Raw genomic sequence first — 19697 nt, 5'->3', positions numbered from 1 at the left:
GTTTGGAAAACTCACACTTCTCAGCCTTAACGTATAGGTCATGCTCCAGCAGTCGACCAAGCACCTTGCGCACCAGGGACACATGCGCGGAGCGGGTGGCGGAATATATCAGAATGTCATCGATATAGACAATCACGCCCTGCCCGTGCAGGTCCCTGAGAATTTCGTCAACAAAGGATTGAAAGACGGCTGGAGCATTTTTCAACCCATACGGCATGACGAGGTACTCATAATGGCCTGATGTGGTACTAAAGGCGATTTTCCACTCATCTCCCTTCTTGATCCGCACCAGATTATACGCGCTCCTGAGATCCAATTTTGTGAAGAACTGTGCTCCGTGAAATGATTCCACTGCCGTAGCGATGAGAGGTAGTGGGTAACTAAATCCCACCGTGATAGCGTTTAGACATCGGTAATCAATGCACGGACGCAGACCTCCCTCCTTTTTCTTCACAAAAAATAAACTCGAGGAAGCGGGTGAGATGGAGGGCCGAATGTACCCCTGTCCCAGGGATTCCGTGACATATGTCTCCATAGCCGCCGTCTCCTCCTGTGACAAGGGGTACACGTGACTCCTGGGAAGCGTAGCGTTTACCTGGAGATCTATCGCACAATCCCCCTGTCGATGAGGTGGTAATTTAGTCGCCCTCTTTTTACAAAAGCGATCGCCAAATCGGCGTATTCAGGGGGAATGCGCACGGTGGACACCTGTTCTGGACTCTCCACCGACGTGGCACATATGGAAACTCCTAGACACCTCCCTGAACACTCCTCTGACCACCCCTGGAGAACCCCCTGTTTCCACGAAATACGGGGATTGTGACCAGCTAGCCAGGGGACCCCCAGCACCACCGGAAACGCAGGTGAATCAATAAGGAAAAAACGAATGCGTTCCATATGATTCCCCTGCGTTTCCATGTCCAGTGGCACCGTAGACTCCCTGACTAGCCCTGACCCTAATGGTCGGCTATCTAGGGAGTGCACGGGGAAGGGGGAATCTAACGGCACCCGCGGAATGCCCAGCTTGATGGCAAGTCCACGGTCCATAAAATTCCCAGCTGCGCCTGAATCGACTAGCGCCCTATGCTGGGAAGAGGGGAAAAATTTTGTAAAAAAAACAGGAAAAAACACGTGACCAACAGGGGGTTCTGGGTGAATCTGGTGCTGACTCACCTGAGGTGACCGAGAAGTGTTCTGCCTGCCATCTCGACTCCCAGACTGGCTCCTCCAGCACCAGTTGGCCGTGTGTCCTCTCCGACCACAGCTGGTGCAGGAGGAGCCACCTCCTCCGGTGCCCCTTGGCACGGCCCCTCCCACCTCCATAGGGGTAGGAGGGGGGGTGCACGGGGGTGGAACGGGCAGGACCCTCTCCGAACGCCCGCGGGCAGCCAGCAAATTGTCCAGACGTATGGACATATCAATCAGCTCGTCCAGGGACAGAGCTGTGTCCCGACAGGCCAGCTCCCTGCGGACGTCCGCCCAGAGACTGCAGCGGTAGTGGTCTATGAGGGCCCTGTCGTTCCACCCCGCCCCAGCAGCCAAGGTCCTGAACTCCAGCGCGAAGTCCTGCGCACTCCTCGTCTCCTGCCTGAGGTGGAACAGCCGTTCACCCGCCGCTCTTCCTTCCGGAGGGTGGTCGAACACGGCCCGAAAGCGGCGGGTGAACTCTGGTAGTGGTCCCTCGCCGAGTCTGGACCGTTCCAGACCGCATTAGCCCACTCCAGAGCTCGGCCCGTCAGGCAGGAAACGAGGGCACTCACGCTCTCCTCCCCCGTGGGAGCAGGTCTGACGGTGGCCAGGTACAGCTCAAGCTGGAGCAAAAACCCCTGGCACCCAGCCGCCGCCCCATCGTACTCCCTCGGGAGCGCCAAACGAAGCGCGCCAGAGCCAGACGTCATGGGAGGCGCAGATGGCTGTATCGGGGGAGGTGGAGGTGGAGAGAGGATACCATTTCTCTCCCATCGGTCCATCCTCTCCATCATCTGGTCCATGGCCGATCCAATGCGATGTAGGACTGTCGTGTGGTGGAGCACGTGTTCCTCCATCGAGGGCAGAGGAGTGCTCGCTGCTTCCGCTGATTCCATACCTTTATGGTGGTGCGGGATTCTGTAACGGCGTTGGTAGTCGTGATTAGGAATGAGGCGCAGGAAGCAACGAGCACAGGGAGTGTTGTTCTTTTAATAACACTTTGAGAAAGAAAATCAAAGTTCCCAAACACAGGGGAATAAATAAAGTATGACAATGCCAAGCCGAACATGAACAAGACAGTCTGACACAACAATTAATCCCGCACGAAAAGGAGCGGGCCAGCTAACCTAAATAGCCCTTCTAATGGCTAATTTACCACAGGTGTGAAAAATAAAAAAAGGAAAAAGCAAAGGGAATCGGTGGCAGCTAATAGGCCGGTGACGACGACCGCCGAGCGCCACCCGAGCAGGAGGGGGCGCCACCGTCGGTGGGAATCGTGACACATTTCTTTCTGTGGCCCCTTGGTTTGATTGCAGACGAGGATCCTCGCAAGATGGTCCTCGTCTGAGATCTGAAGGGAGGGGGGGAATAAAAAACATATGAAACATTCCACAATCATCTTTGTAAATAAAACTATACATCTGCTGCCATAATTATCTTTTTTATCAATGTTATTTTCATCCATCATTCTCACTCACTTTTTATGCCACCACTCGTTTGATGTCATCTTAGCAGAATGATCCCAGGAGAATCTGAAGAATCTACTTGGTAGGACCTGTACAGGTAGAGTGTCTGATGAACAAGTCATAGATAATGCAAGACTATTTGAGGACTTTGAGCGTGGGAACTGAAGCTCAGTGTTTTGGCAGGACTGGCTCTCTGGAGTCTGAGAGAACACAGTGGGAACGAGGCATCCTACAGTAGCCTAGTCTTGTGAAGTAGGTTTTGGTGCAACTTTAAGCTTGCCTTATTACAATAGGCAAGTTGTCATACATTCTACATTGCTTCTCTATTCTTAGTGTATGAGGCAATGACTGTTTTAAATAATAAACTGTGAGGCTAGTGAAGGCATAGTGCCCTAGGCTTTGACCAAAGTCTACCTTTGACCTTTAAAAAGAGGTACCTTTGAGCAAGACACTTCACCTTAATTGTTCCACCTTAAATCATAGCATTATTTACGCCCTCTAAACCAACTGAGATTGCCAGTTCAAGTGGACTCCAATCAAATTATGATCAATCGATTGTTTCATTTTTCACAAGGGGTTAGAATGAGCAATGTCAGCAGAGCTCCTGAAGCTGCTGTCCCAAGCCGTCTTAAATTGTGAGGACAGACTCTGGGAGACAAGAAGCAAGTACAGGGAGAGAATATTTCATAAATAACGGACAGGAACAAAACAAGGACAGCGTCTGAACAGCGGAAACAAAACATCATTAATGCAGAAACGGGGAAGAAACTGAGGAAGTGACATATAGGGTAGGCAATCAATAAAGTAATAGAGTCCAGGTGAGTCCGATGAAGCACTGATGCGCGTAACGATGGTGACAGGTGTGCGTAATGATGGGCCGCCTGGCGCCCTTGAGCGCCAGAGAGGGGGAGCAGGAGCAGGCGTGACAGTACCCTACCCATCTAGGCGAGCCACCCGATGTCCCACCTGGGCGAGCCGGACGAGCCGTGGAAGCCCAACGAGCCGGGTGAAGTGTAGAAGCCTGACGAGCCGGGATGGGAGCCTGATGAGCTGGCAGAGGCGTGGGAGCCCGACGAGCCCGGCTGAGACAAATGTCAGCAGAGTTACTGGAGCTGCTGCCCCAAGCCATCTTAAATGTCAGCGGAGTTACTGGAGCTGCTGTCCAAAGCCATCTTAAATGTCAGCGGAGTTACTGGAGCTGCTGCCCCAAGCCATCTTAAATGTCAGCGGAGTTACTGGAGCTGCTGTCCCAAGCCATCTTAAATGTCAGCGGAGTTACTGGAGCTGCTGTCCCAAGCCATCTTAAATGTCAGCGGAGTTACTGGAGCTGCTGTCCCAAGCCATCTTAAATGTCAGCGGAGTTACTGGAGCTGCTGTCCCAAGCCATCTTAAATGTCAGCGGAGTTACTGGAGCTGCTGTCCCAAGCCATCTTAAATGTCAGCGGAGTTACTGGAGCTGCTGTCCCAAGCCATCTTAAATGTCAGCAGAGTTACTGGAGCTGCTGTCCCAAGCCATCTTAAATGTCAGCGGAGTTACTGGAGCTGCTGTCCCAAGCCATCTTAAATGTCAGCGGATTTACTAGAGCTGCTGCCCCAAGCCATCTTAAATGTCAGCGGGGTCACTGGAGCTGCTGCCCCAAGCCATCTTATTTGTAAGCAAACTAACATACAGAGCCAGTGGATTATGGTCTGCACCAATATCTCCATTCCCACCTCTACCTATGGGGTGGTAATTTGCTCCGTGAGAAATTGGAAGTGTCTGATTCCCTCCGTCAGCGTGTCACACCTTGCGTTTGTAATTACAGCACCAGGTAGTCCAGCACTGTCTTTGATTAATTTGTAACAGAAAGGATTTGGGGCTAGCACAGCACAGTGTGTTGAGTCATGTAGCCTATAGTCCCATATGTAGGATCTTAATTTGTGCCAGTTTGCTACAGCAGGAAAATATTCCTGCAGCAATAGGAAATGTGAATTATTATGTGGATTTTAATTAACTGATATTTTTGTAGGGGTTAATACAATTTTCGTAAGGGAAAATCAAGTCGAACATTTCTACGTGGAAATAAACCTTTTCAGAAGCCTTTTTAAACCTCAAATAAACGACATGTTTTAAATGTCCTGCTTTGCAGGGTGATCAATTTAAGACCCTACATCCGTACAGTGCACAAATAGGCTTCCTCAGAGGCCTGGGATTTATAGCAGAGCTTGACAGATTTATGGTATGAACACAAAAAGCTTTGACTGTAGTTTGAAACATCCCTTGGCCCAGTGTTTCTGACAGATGACAAGACACCAGCAATTATCTCTCGCCATGAATAACATATATTTCTTTACCGATACATATTTACACAGAGGTAATTTGTGATAATAAGCAAGGAGGAAGACTTGGGATCCAGTATGTTGACTGAATGGTGAAGGAATTTTCACACTACTTTGAGAACAGATTTTTGTAATCTATTTGTAATCTAGCAATGGAAGGAAAAACAGTTTCCAGTGAAGACGTGTATTATTGATAGTATTGCTTTAATTCATGTGTCAAACCAATGAAAACATAATTGTGCTCTTCAACAACAACAGAAAAATGGAGGTAGACAGCATAATGGACATAATGTATCTGGGAAGTGAGATGTTATTTTACTCTTTGTTATTCAATGCGCTTCACAAGATCTCGTTAAATAGAGGGAGTCTGTCTGGGTGTGATAGAAAGAAAGTCAGCATAGCAGCCAGGTATTAGTTTTCCCTGCAGCTGTAAATGTGTAAAGGTGGAGGACACTGCTGGTCCAAGGGTCTGTCTGCATGCATGGCTCTACCTGTGGAAAGAGAGAGTGACCCAATGGCACATGGCTGAGTCACAAACACACACACACACACACACACACACACACACACACACACACACACACACACACACACACACACACACACACACACACACACACACACACACACACACACGATAAAGTTATTTTTATTATTCTATTCAATTCTATACATTAAATGCTTGATGGTCCCAAAGGACTCAGTTTAGAACCTACTACTGTAAATGCAGTATCTACAGTACATCAGCATCAATCACCTGTCATCTTCAATCCAGCACTGTCAATGGGAGATTTGTGAGAACATTTGTAACGCTCGCAGATCTGAAGTTTGGATTCGGCCATGAGTGCCCGTTAAAACTGTCTGTCTGCCTATCATCAAGTTAGATGACACATCAGTCTGTGCACATACAGAGCCAAGTTGTCATCACTGTGTGAGTTGTATTGTTGTATTTCTGTTGGATTATTTCCATGGTGAGAACATGCAGCAAACATTCCCATCTGCCAATAAAAGAACACTTGCAAACAAAGGTAATGATAAATATCAGAAAGATATTAGATAAATGAGTCTTTCCTCATTCCAAATATGACAGGACCTTCTAATTACATGCAATAACTAAAGTAATACCTGGCTGGCCAAAGCCTTCACATTGAACAAATGATTTACCTTTACAGTGTACTGTTTCAGAGACGGCCTCCTATGCCTGGGCTTTCAATGAGAAAGCCATGTATTCCAGCAGAGTGAAATATGAGCTGTTAATAACACAAATCTTCCACACATGAGAGTCTATCATCAATACACAAGGAGAGTTAAATCACTAGCGTCCCACTGGTGTATTGTTGTAAGTGAAGTGCCACGCTCAAGGTAAACTGGCCTACAGTAGCTATGTTCCAGCATTGCACATCCCACGGTCTAGCATTATCCATGCAAGCGCTCTACAATTCAAACCCTGCAGCCTTTCACTCAAGGAAAATATTAGAACCCTGATAAGTGATAAGTTATGCTTTCACTGACACCATGGCAAAAGCTTCTTTGTCGGGACTGCAGTAAAATGCTCTGATCTGATTACAAGACAAGTCCTGTTGTTTACCCCTGTAGTGATGCAGGAATCTTACCCTCTCTGCCCCTATCCATGTGTAAAGGCACTGGCCAAACAACACCTTGAGCTTAGAGGCTCTGAGGAAGTCAGAAACCAAGTTATATTTCCTCAGAAGTTGAGTCAATTAAGGCTCACAAATACTCATGTTCACAATGAATAGAATCAACCATTTAGTGACAGTTCTGTGTTCAGAGCTGAATCTACTGTATGATAAATATTAATAATGTATAAATATTATTGTAATGACAATGGTTTGAGGAATGACAATGGTATGATATTTTATGTTTCTTCAAATGCAAGATGTACACCTTAACACTGCTTCTACATGCATTACAGACCTGCCCATTTGGAAAAAAGGATAACATAAATAAATATGAAATAAAGATTTTCACAAATCCTCCACCCTCAACATGACAAGAGTAGGGAGACGCTTTGGAAGTCCCATGCTAACCTGCCTCACACCATAATTACACACAGTAGTCATCATGGCCTCAAACACACGGTGGTCAAGGTTGAAGGGCCAAGGGCTCCTTGTCCTCTTCCCACACAGAAACATGGTAAAGACCCTCTGTCCCTCTGACGGTGGTAATAGGGAGACAATGGGACAACCCTGAGACAATAGATGCAGTTGACATCCTGCAATTAAAACAATAAAAACAAGTGACCTCTGAACAACCTAATCTCTAATCAAATTGCTAGAATTGCATGATGCAAAAATAAAAATCTGCTCTAGAGAAATAAAGTTGTATTTTCATTCATAGATTCCTTTCCAGATGATTTGAATGAATTAAGTTATTGTACACAAAAAGCGCTATAGGGTAAATTATTCATTGTAAAGGGCAGTGTGTCTTCAAAACACAAGCTCTGTGAAACATTGACTGCCCTCCAGTGGTTAACTTGGAAATAAACAAGGGACTTGAGGCCTTCACACACAGACCCTCAACATCTACCACTAACAATTTAGGGGGTAGTCAGCCCCTCTTCATAATGATTGAAGGAAGAAACATTAACAAATCAGTTTCTTTGCTATGATATTTATGTACAGACTTTTGCGTATGTTTGTGTAGCTGCGAAGCTCCTCCCCTCATACACATGTAATACACAGAATGCAGGAAGTATTTTTACAGGAAGTAAACACAGCACTCTTTGACAGAACTCTATTTATTTGCCTGTTTTGTTCAACAAAGGGCAATGTACATGACACAGGACCTTTCAGATCACTTACTGAAGGAGATGAGGACATCCTTTAGTTTATAGTCTTATAGTAGATGCCTGCTACCAAACAACTGTGAGTCTTTAAAAGTGAAAGTGAACTGATTCCTTACAGTGGGGCATTATGAGTGTGACTGAGAAAATGGCCTCCAGAGTGTCTCTCCCAGAAGATGATCTCTCCTGTCCTGTGTGCTTAAACATCTTCAGTGATCCTGTCCTCCTATCATGTAGCCACAGCTTCTGTAAAGCCTGTCTACAGGAGTGCTGGAGACTGAGAGGATTTCAGGAATGTCCAGTTTGTAGGGAAGTATTTTCAATGGGTAATCCACTCTGTAACCGGGCTCTAAAGAACCTGTGTGAGGCTGTCTTAAAGGAAAGGAGTCAGAACTTTTTAGAAGGGTCTGAGGTGCTCTGCAGTCTGCACGGTGAGAAGCTCAAGCTCTTCTGTATGGAGGATCAAGAGCCCATCTGTGTGGTGTGTCGTGATTCAAGGAAACATAAAACGCATGACTGCATCCCCATACAGGAAGCTGTACAGGAACATAAGGTAGGATTATTTGGAGAAGGTAGTGGGAAAGAAATACCTTTGTAGTAGCTGTTTCTATTTGGATTATTTTTAACATGTAGCACTATTTTGTGGTGCTTTACAATAGTTGGTGCTAAGATACAGCTTGTGAAATCTGTTTGTTTTTTACTCTTAACCAAATGTCTTTCCTACACAGCAATTTCACATAGAGTAACAAGTTTGTGAATCCCATGTTTAATTTCAGGTGAAACTCAAGACTGTATTGAACCACCTAAAAGATAAACTGAGGCTCCTTAATGAAATCAAACTCACCTGTGATAAAACAGCAAAACATATCAAGGTATGAAATTTGAGTATTGACGCAACAACATTGTACTCATTTTGGCTAGTTTGTTGTCAACTCGGTTCTAGATCATCATCATACTGTAACAGAAGACTGAGGTGAAGCAATTTTGATTGTATGCCGTCAGCTGTGGGGGGGATAGAGTATGTCTTGATATTCCTCTCACTGTCTCCAGATCCAAGCCCAGTACACAGAGAGGCAGATTAAGGAGCAGTTTAAAAAGCTGTACCAGTTTCTGCGAGAGGAAGAGGCGGCCAGGATAGATGCAGTGAGGATGGAAGAGGTACGGAAGACTCAGGGGATAAAGAACAATATAATAGAGATGAACAGAAAAATATCATCACTTTCAGACACAATTAAAGCCATCGACAACAGCTGAGAGTTGAAGACTTCTCATTCTTGCAGGTAAACAGCTGATCTTATGAGTCGATATTGTATATTGTGAGTATTGTAGCAATCCTTCCTATATGAGCCACGTTACAATTCCCACCAAGTGGGTTAACCCTATTGGCACAATGCGTAGGGTGTTTGCCTTTCATGTCAGTGACCCGGGTTCACTTCTCTGCGCCCCCATTCACCACATTGGTGTCAGAAGTGGGAATGGGAATGCACAGCCCAGGATGTGTTAAGTAGTTAAAGCATGTTCCTTCCTGTTTGGAGGAGGCAATATAGCGATCCTCGCTATATGAGCCAATTTACAATTCCTACCAAGTAGGATAGATGCCGGTGACCTGAGTTTACTTCCCTGCCCTGCCGTTCTCTACAGTATTATTTGCTGTTTATTTTATTGATCACACTGATTTGCATCTCACCTGCTTTCTTGTTCCTCTTCAGAACTACAAGGCCTCTGTGAAAGGTAAGTGATCTTAATCCTGTATCTCCTCTCTGTGGTTCAGAACCCAACATCAGAGCAGTATTGAACACTAAATGTTCTTCCGGAGCCCAGCACCCACTGCCGGATGCAGAGAGGGTTTCCGCAGCGCTGATAAAAGTGGCCAAACACCTGGGCAACCTGCAGTTCAGAGTCTGGGTGAAGATGCAAGGGATTGTTCATTACAATGAGTGTTTTACAGCAACAACAACAGTAGGTTTCGTCTGCGCCTTGTTCTTAGTCATAGAACAGTATCAGTCAAAGGAGTTTAAAAGGCAAATTCAGATGAAATCCAGTAGTGACCCCCATACTGTTCTGAATAATAATAAAAACGATGTTATTCTTTCTATTGCAATGCTCATATTTAGATGTCAGTATCAATTAAACTTGTGGGTAATTTCCAGAGTAAATGGTAAAGTTAAATTCTCTCATCAGCTCCTGTAATCCTGGACCTGAATACTGAAGGCACATGTCTCATTCTGTCCGAGGACTTGACCAGCTTAAGGGATGCTTTATAGAGTACTACAGCTTCCTGACAACCCAGAGAGGATTGATGGATGTGTCCTAGGCTCTGAAGGTTTTAACTCTGGAACAGACAGCTGGGATATTGAGAATTTGGATGGTGTAGGTGTGACCACTATGCATGCCAACAGGGCTAATAATTGTAGCGGTATGCCAAATGAATCCTGGGATGTTTGGACTACTTGTGGTGTATACCTAGAAATGTCCCCAAAGCCACATCTCCATCACCTCACAGTAGATCCCTTTCCCAAAAGATGAGAGTGCATCTGGACTGGACCAAGGGAAAGCTGTCATTCTTTGACCTTGATAAAAACACACACATACACACAATCACACACACTTTCACAAAGACAGTCTACCCTATATTTCATCATGATAAAACTTTGAGGATCTTACCAGTGAAGACCAGTGTGACAATACAGTTAAATACAGCACAAACTGATGTAATAACTGCCACAACACTGTTTCCTAGCACTCTACTCATAGCCCTGAGTGTTGGAGAGGTGTTCATTGGACTTGTCTCCACTATCTTTTAGAGAGACCCACTCAGCTCTATAAGAATGATTCAATGGATTCTGACCCTGGTCTTATCAACAGGTGAAGCAATCAAATTGTTCATGGATCACATCACTCATTTTATGTAGCCTAATGTTGATATTTTATTGATTGATCCAGTAAAAGCATTTTGATTGCTGTGGATGTTTTTCTATTGTCAGATAATGCTGTATATGGTATATTAAATCTGTATTTTTGCTCTTTGTCTGGTCATTCTGTGATGTTGATCTTCATTCATTAACTAACAATATTTTACTTCCTTAACAAAAGCATGTCTAACTGCATACAAATGTCAACAAGGTTTTATTAATACAATGTAAAACAAATTGTTTCCCTTATTTTTATCTCCTAAGTTTCTCAATTTCAGGCATGTTAGTCTCCAAACATCACATCTAACAGGAGGCACCGACAGCAAGAGAAAACAGAACTAGTCTCTGTTAAAGTGACTGGTTAAAGAGGTAGTACCTCCATTTTCAGATGTCTGTCCTCTTTCTACTCACTGACACACTCATTCCATTGGTAAAAGGGGGTGTTGAGCTATGACTCAAACGTCCTTGTCTAACCACTGTAGTGGAACACTCACAGCATGTTTAGAATCTGCTAGGTCCACTAGTATTACTCTATACCACTCAAACTCAATTCTAAACCTCAACGCCAAGGTCCAGAGTTGGTAAGAGTTGAATACCCCTGCTCTATACATTCCTGGCTTTGTGTGCATCTCTTAATCCATTCAAACCTCAGATCTTGAGACAAGGAAAAACAACTACTTATGTATGGAAATTAATGGGACTGATTTCATTTATGGGGCAGTTATTGTAAATAGACTTGAGTGTACAGCCATAAGTCATCTAAATAACAAGAATACAGGAAGTTTCAGCTAATTATCATCACATTTTTAATAGATTTAGAAACTGTGACAACTTTTGTTAATCCTTAGCATAACTACAGCAGGAAAAGAAAAGTGAGCAACAATTAACGTAACTTAATACATGACAGCATGAACAGTCGACAACATGGCACAACTTCTAAATACACTGTACTGTAGTATAATTTTAGTACCAAATGCAAACGTCAGAGCTATTAGATTGTTTTCTAATATTTGAATTGCGATTTAGAGTGACACAAACTAAAGGAATGAAGATGCCATAAATGAGCCATTATCAGTCAAATAGACTTTTATATTTTCACATTAACCCTGACAATAAAAACACTGACCTCCTAAAAAGCATGACCCAGTCTGAGAAACCAACCTAAAAAAAAAGTTAGTTATAATTCTCAAAAACGGATCATAGCCTGACAATCCCCAGAAGTGAAATTAAGAGCAAGTAAAGAGCTAAACTAAATGAATACCCAAGCATAGACAAACAATGTTCAAAGACGTACTCTGGCTTAGTTTGGCATAGTTGATTATTAACATGGACAAAACTTTTTGGCAATAACTATATTAGATCATTAACAGACTGTCCTATTTAAAAATATGCTGTAATTGTTAGGGGCCAAAGACTTGGCTGGGATAAATAGACATTTCATTTTGTTAATTACTAAATTTGACTGGAATTAAAATAGATAAAACTACATTTAAAGTGCTGATCAGTTATCATAATGTAGGCTGATTAAATTCACGTATGGGGACTCGGGAGAGAGAAATCCTCAACTAACGGTCTCAGAAAGGACTGTTCCTTTCCCTATGAATAAGAAATAACTAAATACTAACAGTTCTCCTCTGGAGGCGAAACAGACTTGAGACGTCTGTCCTAAATTTACGCTAAATCCTGCATTGATGTCAATAGCAGATTTGTAACACGAACATTTGCATAGTTCTGGTTAAAATACTGCTCTGCATGAATCTCTAGAGCGTTCCTACAGTACAAAACAGTGGTCACTGCCTAAGTGCCAATCCTGTGCAAAATCCAATGAGAAAGACTCCCTAGAACTTCAAAAACGAAATGTTAGAAGAAAATGTACGCAAATATGGGGCACTGAGATGGTAAGTAGATGTAGCATGTTAAGCATAACCTGGATTTATAAACTGGATGATTAACAGAAAATATAAAAATGAAAAGTATAGCCTCTGCAGTGTTGGTAACCACCACCACACATCCTGAGAAAAACAGTCCGGTATTAACAGAGCCCAAAGAATTGAAACAGAACTTTGAGGCAGTAGACCTAGGCCTCAATGGGAGACGGATGCATACTCATTTTAACAAGTTCCATCCATCTACCCACCCAATGACCTGGGATTTCTAATTAGTGTAATTCTGTTAACAGGGAAAAATAACATGTGAACCAAAAGTCCCAAAAATATATATGTTTTGCAGGGGCTTACAAAAGCCTCCCCCATGATATTTGGTTGCTTGCATCCAACCTAGAATACAAGCAGAAAACCTCAACTTATTTTCACCTTGCAGCACACTGTTCACACATCTAGAAGGCAACCATTCTAAAACGTTCAAGCCTTTCCCATTTAAATCTGTGATAACTTACAGGTCAAATGTGAACATTTTAAATTCCTAAAGAAATAAAAATGTTTCATCTTCCATGACAGGCTGAGAGAGGAGAGGTCATCTCTTTCAAGTATCCTGTGATTCCAAAGATGGGGCGGGAATGCCGAGGTGGTGATTGACTGTCTGAGCATCCCACGTCACTTGATGTCCTCAACAAAGCTCTCTCTGAACATGGGAATTGAGGGCGAAATGTAGGAGTCACTCTTGCTGACACGTTTCCTGTCAAACAGTTTTGTTCCCCCACTGTTCAACCAACCTGTAATCTCACGAATGACAGCATCCCTGTAAGAGGCTCAGTGTGGTCTCTGTCTGTGGTGCTGCTATACTGTGCCCCCCCCCCCCCCCCCACAGCACAAGCTGCTCACATCAAATTAGTCCTGCACACGAGTCTCAGAAAGGAGAGGGAACCAATTCATGAGGCAGCGGCCAGGAGAGGGCGTAACACTCAGTCATGACTTAACTGAACAGGCCCATCCTTGGACTGCTCATAGAACACGACTCCTTTTGAATCTAGACGGAGGGAAGTAGGACACGTCAGATTTGCTTAGCTCAGACATACTATACCAATAAGGCTTTTCGGGTTCTTGAAAATCTCTCCACAATCATACAGCAGAAATTACAAGCTTACCTTGTTTTTGTAAATTTTGAATATATTCAATCTCTGTAAAAATATAAAAACAATGTATTTAGTACAGTGAGTGATTCATAATACAGTAGTTATACATGCACCATTCTCTTTCTGTTATAAGGACCAGCCATAGCAGGACAATTATTTAACTTCGAATGATCAGAGGCAACAGCTACCTACCTTTAGTGTGATAGATAACAGCAGCTTTTAGATCGAACGCCCCCCAAGATCTTGGGTCACAACCCTTGTGGTGGCTGTGCTCCTTCACCAGAGCAGACACAGGATGAGCAGGGGAGGCAAGAGGCATCTCAGCACCAGGGTCCTTAGAAGAGGAAACTATGGCACATCTACTACCAGCCTCACCAATCAGAGTGTCTGTGCCAGGGGCTTGGCCTCCCAGGGCAGCATCAGGGCCAGGAACCAAGTGAGGGCCTGATTTCCCAAAACTGCTATGGACTTGGGAGATAGTTTGTTTGTCCTGCTTGTAAGCTCTTGGGAAGAGGGGGTTGTCAGGTCTCAGAGTGGAGGTGGCAGAGACCTGCAGAGGCAAAGCTGTAGGGCCGCCTCCCTGAAAGGTGATCTCCACGATCTGGCCTTTCAAGGCTGGCTGCCCCACTGCCGGCCCCACCTCAGGCCCTGCACTGGGCTCGTTGATGAACGACAGCCCCCACTGGTTCTGGAAAATGTCCACCAGAGCTTTGGGATTTGTCTTAGAGGCAGGTGAGTCCACTTGGCGGGCGCTGGGGAGGGCTGGTTGCATATTTGAAGTGACCAGGGGGTAAACAAGGAGACTGGGCTTTCTCAGTTCTCTGGTAGTAACGGAGGGGGTGCCTGACATATTAGCGCCGTTGCTGGACAAGGATGCTTCGTTCTCCCACTTGCGGGGAAGGGAGACATGCATTGCTCCAGTGCAAACAGTAGTGGTGAAAAGTGGCGCAGGGAGGGGGCAGCTATTCCCCTCTCCAGATAGGAGTCCATTGGTGAAGCTAGGGGAGGTGATGGTTTTGACAGCAGACATGGGGACTTGGGAGAGTCTGGTGGGCACCTGGGACTGGGGAGGTGAGGTGTCACCTGCTTTGTTTAGATTTTCCTTCACTTTACTTGCATAACTGACCTTGGGCACTGTTTTGGCACTACTATTGTTCACAGGAAAGACAGGGGGTGGTTTAAAGAGGGTCCATGAATCCTTTTTTGTGGAGGTAAGCTTAGCTTTGCTTAGTCTGTCTTCCAGCTTTTTAACAGAGCCTGCAGCAGCCTTGCCGTCAGAGTTCTTACACTGTAGTTCACCAACCTGAACCACAGGGGCCTGAGCCACAGGGGCCTGAGCCACAGGTGGGACACCTGTGATGGAGGTGGGAGACTGAGAACCTGCTGCTGTATCGGCAGCCTCTGGAGTGTGAGGCTCCGTGTCATGTTTGTTAGTGACCATAACTGTCTGAAGCGCAGCCTTCTCCTGCTGAGCAGTCACAGTCTCCTCTGCCATTGCACTCCGCTGAGCCCAGCGTTTCTTGGGAGTGATGTATCCACTCTCAGAACCACTGCCACCACTGTCTGGTCCAGGCATGCTGGGGTAGCCGTTAGCATACAGGTCAGGGTTGAGGAGCACAACGCCATTTGGTAAAGCAATGGACTCGCTCTTGCCATCACATGTTTTCAACTCTGAAGGCGTGTCATTTTTGCAGTTCATACTGTTCTTAAAATGGCTATTGCTACTGCCTTTTGTGTGTGCGGCGAGGAGGTTCCTGGGAGGTTTTGGTTTCAAGTTGTCTGCAGCTTGAGTAATGAAGGGCATCCACAGGAACAGAAGGGGTGTTCTCTCGCCCTCTCCACTGGGCTTCCATTTATTTTTCCATTACCTGATGACATGACAAAAAAAAACACACAATTAAATACACTGTACTTGCATAGAGTAGGCCTAGATTTGTTAAACTATCTTCACCCAACGGAATACACGCCTGTTTTTTCTATGTCCATAACAATACAGGCTATCCAATGAAGTTGTATGGCTATAAACTCTGATGCCCCTGACATATTTCCTGCAGACAATTCAAAATCTGATATTGAAAGTGTTAATTAATGAGTATGTTTTCATTTATTTTAAACATTAAAACATGAATACATTTGAAAGACAGTCAGGCCCACTCACATGACTTGATACATGTCATTGCCAATACTAGCCAGCAGATCTGATCTTGCTTATAGTGGCACTAGGGTCAGACAGCATTCCTGTGTATATTAAGACACTACTGGAGGGAGATATGACTAGGAAAATTTACCTCAAGCCAAGGATGAAAAATGCTTTGTACTCCAAAGTCCCATTATTCCAACTGCTACACCAAGAAGATTGAACGACTGCTAGTTTTTATAGCAGTCATTCAATCTTCCATGGAAGAGTTGGGATAATGGGACAATTCTGAGTACAATGCATTTCTCATCCCTGGATTGAGGTACGTTCTGAGCTATATCTTCAGCGGCTCCTTGGGGTCTTAATATACACAGGAATGCCGTCCGGCCATAGACATAGTACAGCTGTAAGCAAGTGGGTCGGATCTACTGGCTGTGCCAATGATGCCAGAGAAGATCAAGTGACAAGAGCAACAGGCCCAAAATGAACGATAGCTGTTAGCTAGCTACGATATACTTGAAAAACAGCTGATCAAACACATTTACCATTGATGTCAACACTCAGACCATAACTCTTACAATTACATAAACGTAGGAAAAAGTTACTGTTTACCGTATCTAGCTAAAAAGAATAGCCAATGTTACTTAACTAGCAAATGTTAGCGGAACATTCCAGAGAAGCCGGTTCGTGTTGCAATAACGTTAGATAACGCATTATCTACATTCCTAAAAGGCTAACGTTAGCAAAAGTGACACTCAGTTGACTAACGTTAGTATCAAGTAATTACATCAGACTTGTTCGCTGGCACATTTCTTAAATCATTTCTGGCTTACAATGCTGCTAACTAACGTTAGCGGTCCGGTTATTAGACGGTGCACAAGGTCAATGTCCAGCGAACTGTCGTTAGCTAGCCAACGTTCACTAACTTAGTTAACCGTAACAATCTAGATAACTAACTAAACACTCCCTAACAACGTTCTCTAAAAAGACCCTAATTAGCCATCGGGCTAGCTCATTTTTTATTTGAATAGCTAGCTGTGTAGTTAGCTAGCTAGTCACCTAGCAGCAAGCTGGCTAGTGACGGCTCAAAAGTTTGTTGCTACTGTACTGTAGTAGATTATGGAGGGACATTCTGACCCGTTTTCTCCGTCTGCGCTTCCTCGTACTGGTGTTGTTGATCATTTTCTACCCATGCGTTCGGTGGACCGGGGTGACTCTCGTCTACATGCTTCAAACAGCCCTCAGATAACCATCCACCGGTCCGGTCCTCCATTGAAGTGCAAATTAAATGCAAATCCACGAAGGCTGCTTCCCCTGTTAAACTAGCTAGCTAGCCAGTCGCATAGCCAAAACATTCCCAATCAACGCCCATGACTTCATTTCTGAGCTACGTTTGGGCGTGTACAAGCGGATCATTTCTGCCAAGTCGGTGACCTTTCAGTGTGTTGCATTATGGGGTTTAACAATTGTCCGACTTGCGCATAATTGTTTTTTACAAAAATGGTGTTGTAAAAATCATTACGTTTTGACTGTACCAACTTGATTCTACAGCCATTGCCTGCATTGTGGGAGGCTCTATTGCCATTCAATCATTATGATGTTTTTGTTTGACCCACGCGAACGTGACTGAAACAGGAACCAAGTTTGCTGCGATTCATGTATACAGTGGACACGGACAAATACATGTAATAGTTGATGCTCTCTCAATCACTCATTGATTGTACAATGTACACAAGTGTGACTTCATTAAGTATAATTTCAGTTTGTGAGTGTGTGATATGAGGTGTTGGAACCATGTTTATTTCAACACTATAAAGAACAACAAGATATATTATAAATATATCAAATTTCAGCCAGACCACCCAGCCAATCCGAGACACCTACACGCCCGACCCCCACCAGTTTAGTCAATAACTGAACTCTCTCACAACAAGTTCCTTCCCAAGGTATGGAAAACAAAAGTTAAATGAAAACACACATACACCTACACATTAACACACAGAAACAGTACACCCTCCATATAAGGAACAGTACGAAAAATATATTTTTTTTTAATGAAAAATGTATGGCATTCACTACTGTAAGTCGCACTGGATAAGAGCGTCTGCTAAATGACTAAAATGTAAATGTAAATATAATTCATATCATATGACCAATAGTACTGTAGAGATCTTTTTACTTGCACACAATATAGCTGGGTCACCCCGTCCTGCCCCTAGTGGTCTATGGCCCTGTAGCGCCCCAACCCAAACACACCCCACTCAGCTTTAGGATCTTGGTGAAACATTCATTATTGGTTTCAGGTGTGTTAGGCCAGAGTGACACCACACAGGACAGCAGCTAGGGATTGAGCAGCCCAGCGGCTAGGGATTGCCTAAATAGGTACACTACCGTTAAAAAGTTTGGGGTCACTTAGAAATGTCCTTGTTTATGAAAGAAAAGCATTTTGTTTGTCCATTAAAATAACATCAAATTGATCAGAAATACAGTGTAGACATTGTTAATGTTGTAAATGGCTATTGTAGCTGGAAACGGCAGATTTTTTATGGAATATCTACCTAGGCGTACAGAGGCCCATTATCAGCAACCATCACTCCTGTGTTCCAATGGCACATTGTGTTAGCTAATCCAAGTTTATCATTTTAAAAAGGCTAATTGGTCATTAGAAAACCCTTTTGTTAGCACAGCTGAAAACTGTGGTGCTGATTAAAGAAGCAATACAACTGGCCTTCTTTAGACTAGTTGAGTATCTGGAGCATCAGCATTTGTGGGTTCGATTACAGGCTCAAAATGGCCAGAAACAAAGACCTTTCTTCTTCACAGAACAGCACAAATGGGCTCTAACCAGAATAGAAAGAGGAGTGGGAGGCCCCAATGCACAACTGAGCAAGAGGACAAGTACATTAGAGTGTCTAGTTTGAGAAACAGACGCCTCACAAGTCCTCAACTGGCAGCTTCATTAAATAGTACCCGCAAAACACCAGTCTCAACGTCAACAGTGAAGAGGCGACTCCGGGATGCTGGACTTCTAGGTAGAGTTGAAAAAAAAAAGCCATATCTCAGACTGGCCAATAAAAAGAAAAGATCAAGATGGGCAAAAGAACACAGACACTGGACAGAAGAAGATTGGGGAAAAAAGTGTTATGGATAGACAAATCTAAGTTTGAGATGTTCGGATCACAAAGAACATTCGTGAGTTACTGAAAAAATTAAAAGAGCTGGAGTGCTTAACGCCATCTGTCAACCATGGTAGACGCAATATGATGGTCTGGGGGTGGTTGTAAAGTGGGAGATTTGTAAAGGGTAAAAGGGATCTTGAAGAAGGAAGGCTATCACGCCATTTTGCAATGCCATGCCATACCCTGTGGACGGTGCTTAATTGGAGCCAATTTCCTCTTACAACAGGACAATGACCCAAAGCACAGTTCCAAACTATGTAAGAACTATTTAGGGAAGAAGCAGTCAGCTGGTATTCTGTCTATAATGGAGTGGCCAGCACAGTCACCCTATTGAGCTGTTGTGGGAGCAGCTTGACCGTATGGTACGTAAGAAGTGCCCATCAAGCCAATTCAACTTGTGGGAGGTGCTTCAGGAAGCATGGGGTGAAATCTCTTCAGATTACCTCAACATATTGACAACGAGAATGCCAAAGGTCTGCAAGGCTGAAATTGCTGCAAATGGAGGGTTCTTTGACGAAAGAAAAGTTTGAAGGACACAATTTCTATTTAAATTTAAAATCATTATTTATAACCCTGGCAACGTCTTGAATATATTTCCTACTCATTTTGCAACTCATTTCATGTATGTTTTCATGGAAAACAAGGACATTTCTAAGTGACCC

The 19697-nt window shown here is 44.0% G+C and overlaps 2 protein-coding genes across 2 annotated transcripts; one reads left to right on the top strand and one right to left on the bottom strand.

The window, feature by feature from the left end:
- The first annotated feature begins 7669 nt into the window (after positions 1-7669).
- LOC106581273 (E3 ubiquitin-protein ligase TRIM17) lies at positions 7670-10801 on the top strand. Its single transcript, XM_082966714.1, has 5 exons — positions 7670-8329; positions 8553-8648; positions 8827-9056; positions 9486-9507; positions 9958-10801. Exons 1-3 carry the CDS (start codon positions 7907-7909, stop codon positions 9028-9030), a joined length of 723 nt encoding a protein of 240 aa, XP_082822840.1. The 5' UTR covers positions 7670-7906; the 3' UTR covers positions 9031-9056; positions 9486-9507; positions 9958-10801.
- Positions 10802-11477: 676 nt separating this feature from the next.
- On the bottom strand, positions 11478-17307 carry LOC106581272 (nuclear FMR1 interacting protein 2). Its single transcript, XM_014163228.3, has 4 exons — positions 16994-17307; positions 13912-15587; positions 13732-13764; positions 11478-13613 (listed from the first exon to the last, which is right to left on the bottom strand). Exons 2-4 carry the CDS (start codon positions 15521-15523, stop codon positions 13549-13551), a joined length of 1710 nt encoding a protein of 569 aa, XP_014018703.2. The 5' UTR covers positions 15524-15587; positions 16994-17307; the 3' UTR covers positions 11478-13548.
- Between the last annotated feature and the right edge of the window lie 2390 nt (positions 17308-19697).

This window comes from Salmo salar, chromosome 20, assembly GCF_965601325.2.
Source record: "Salmo salar chromosome 20, fSalSal1, whole genome shotgun sequence".
Lineage (NCBI taxonomy): Eukaryota > Metazoa > Chordata > Actinopteri > Salmoniformes > Salmonidae > Salmo > Salmo salar.
The sequence above is the reverse complement of the archived record's forward strand: the minus strand, read 5'-3'. Positions and strand labels throughout refer to the sequence as shown.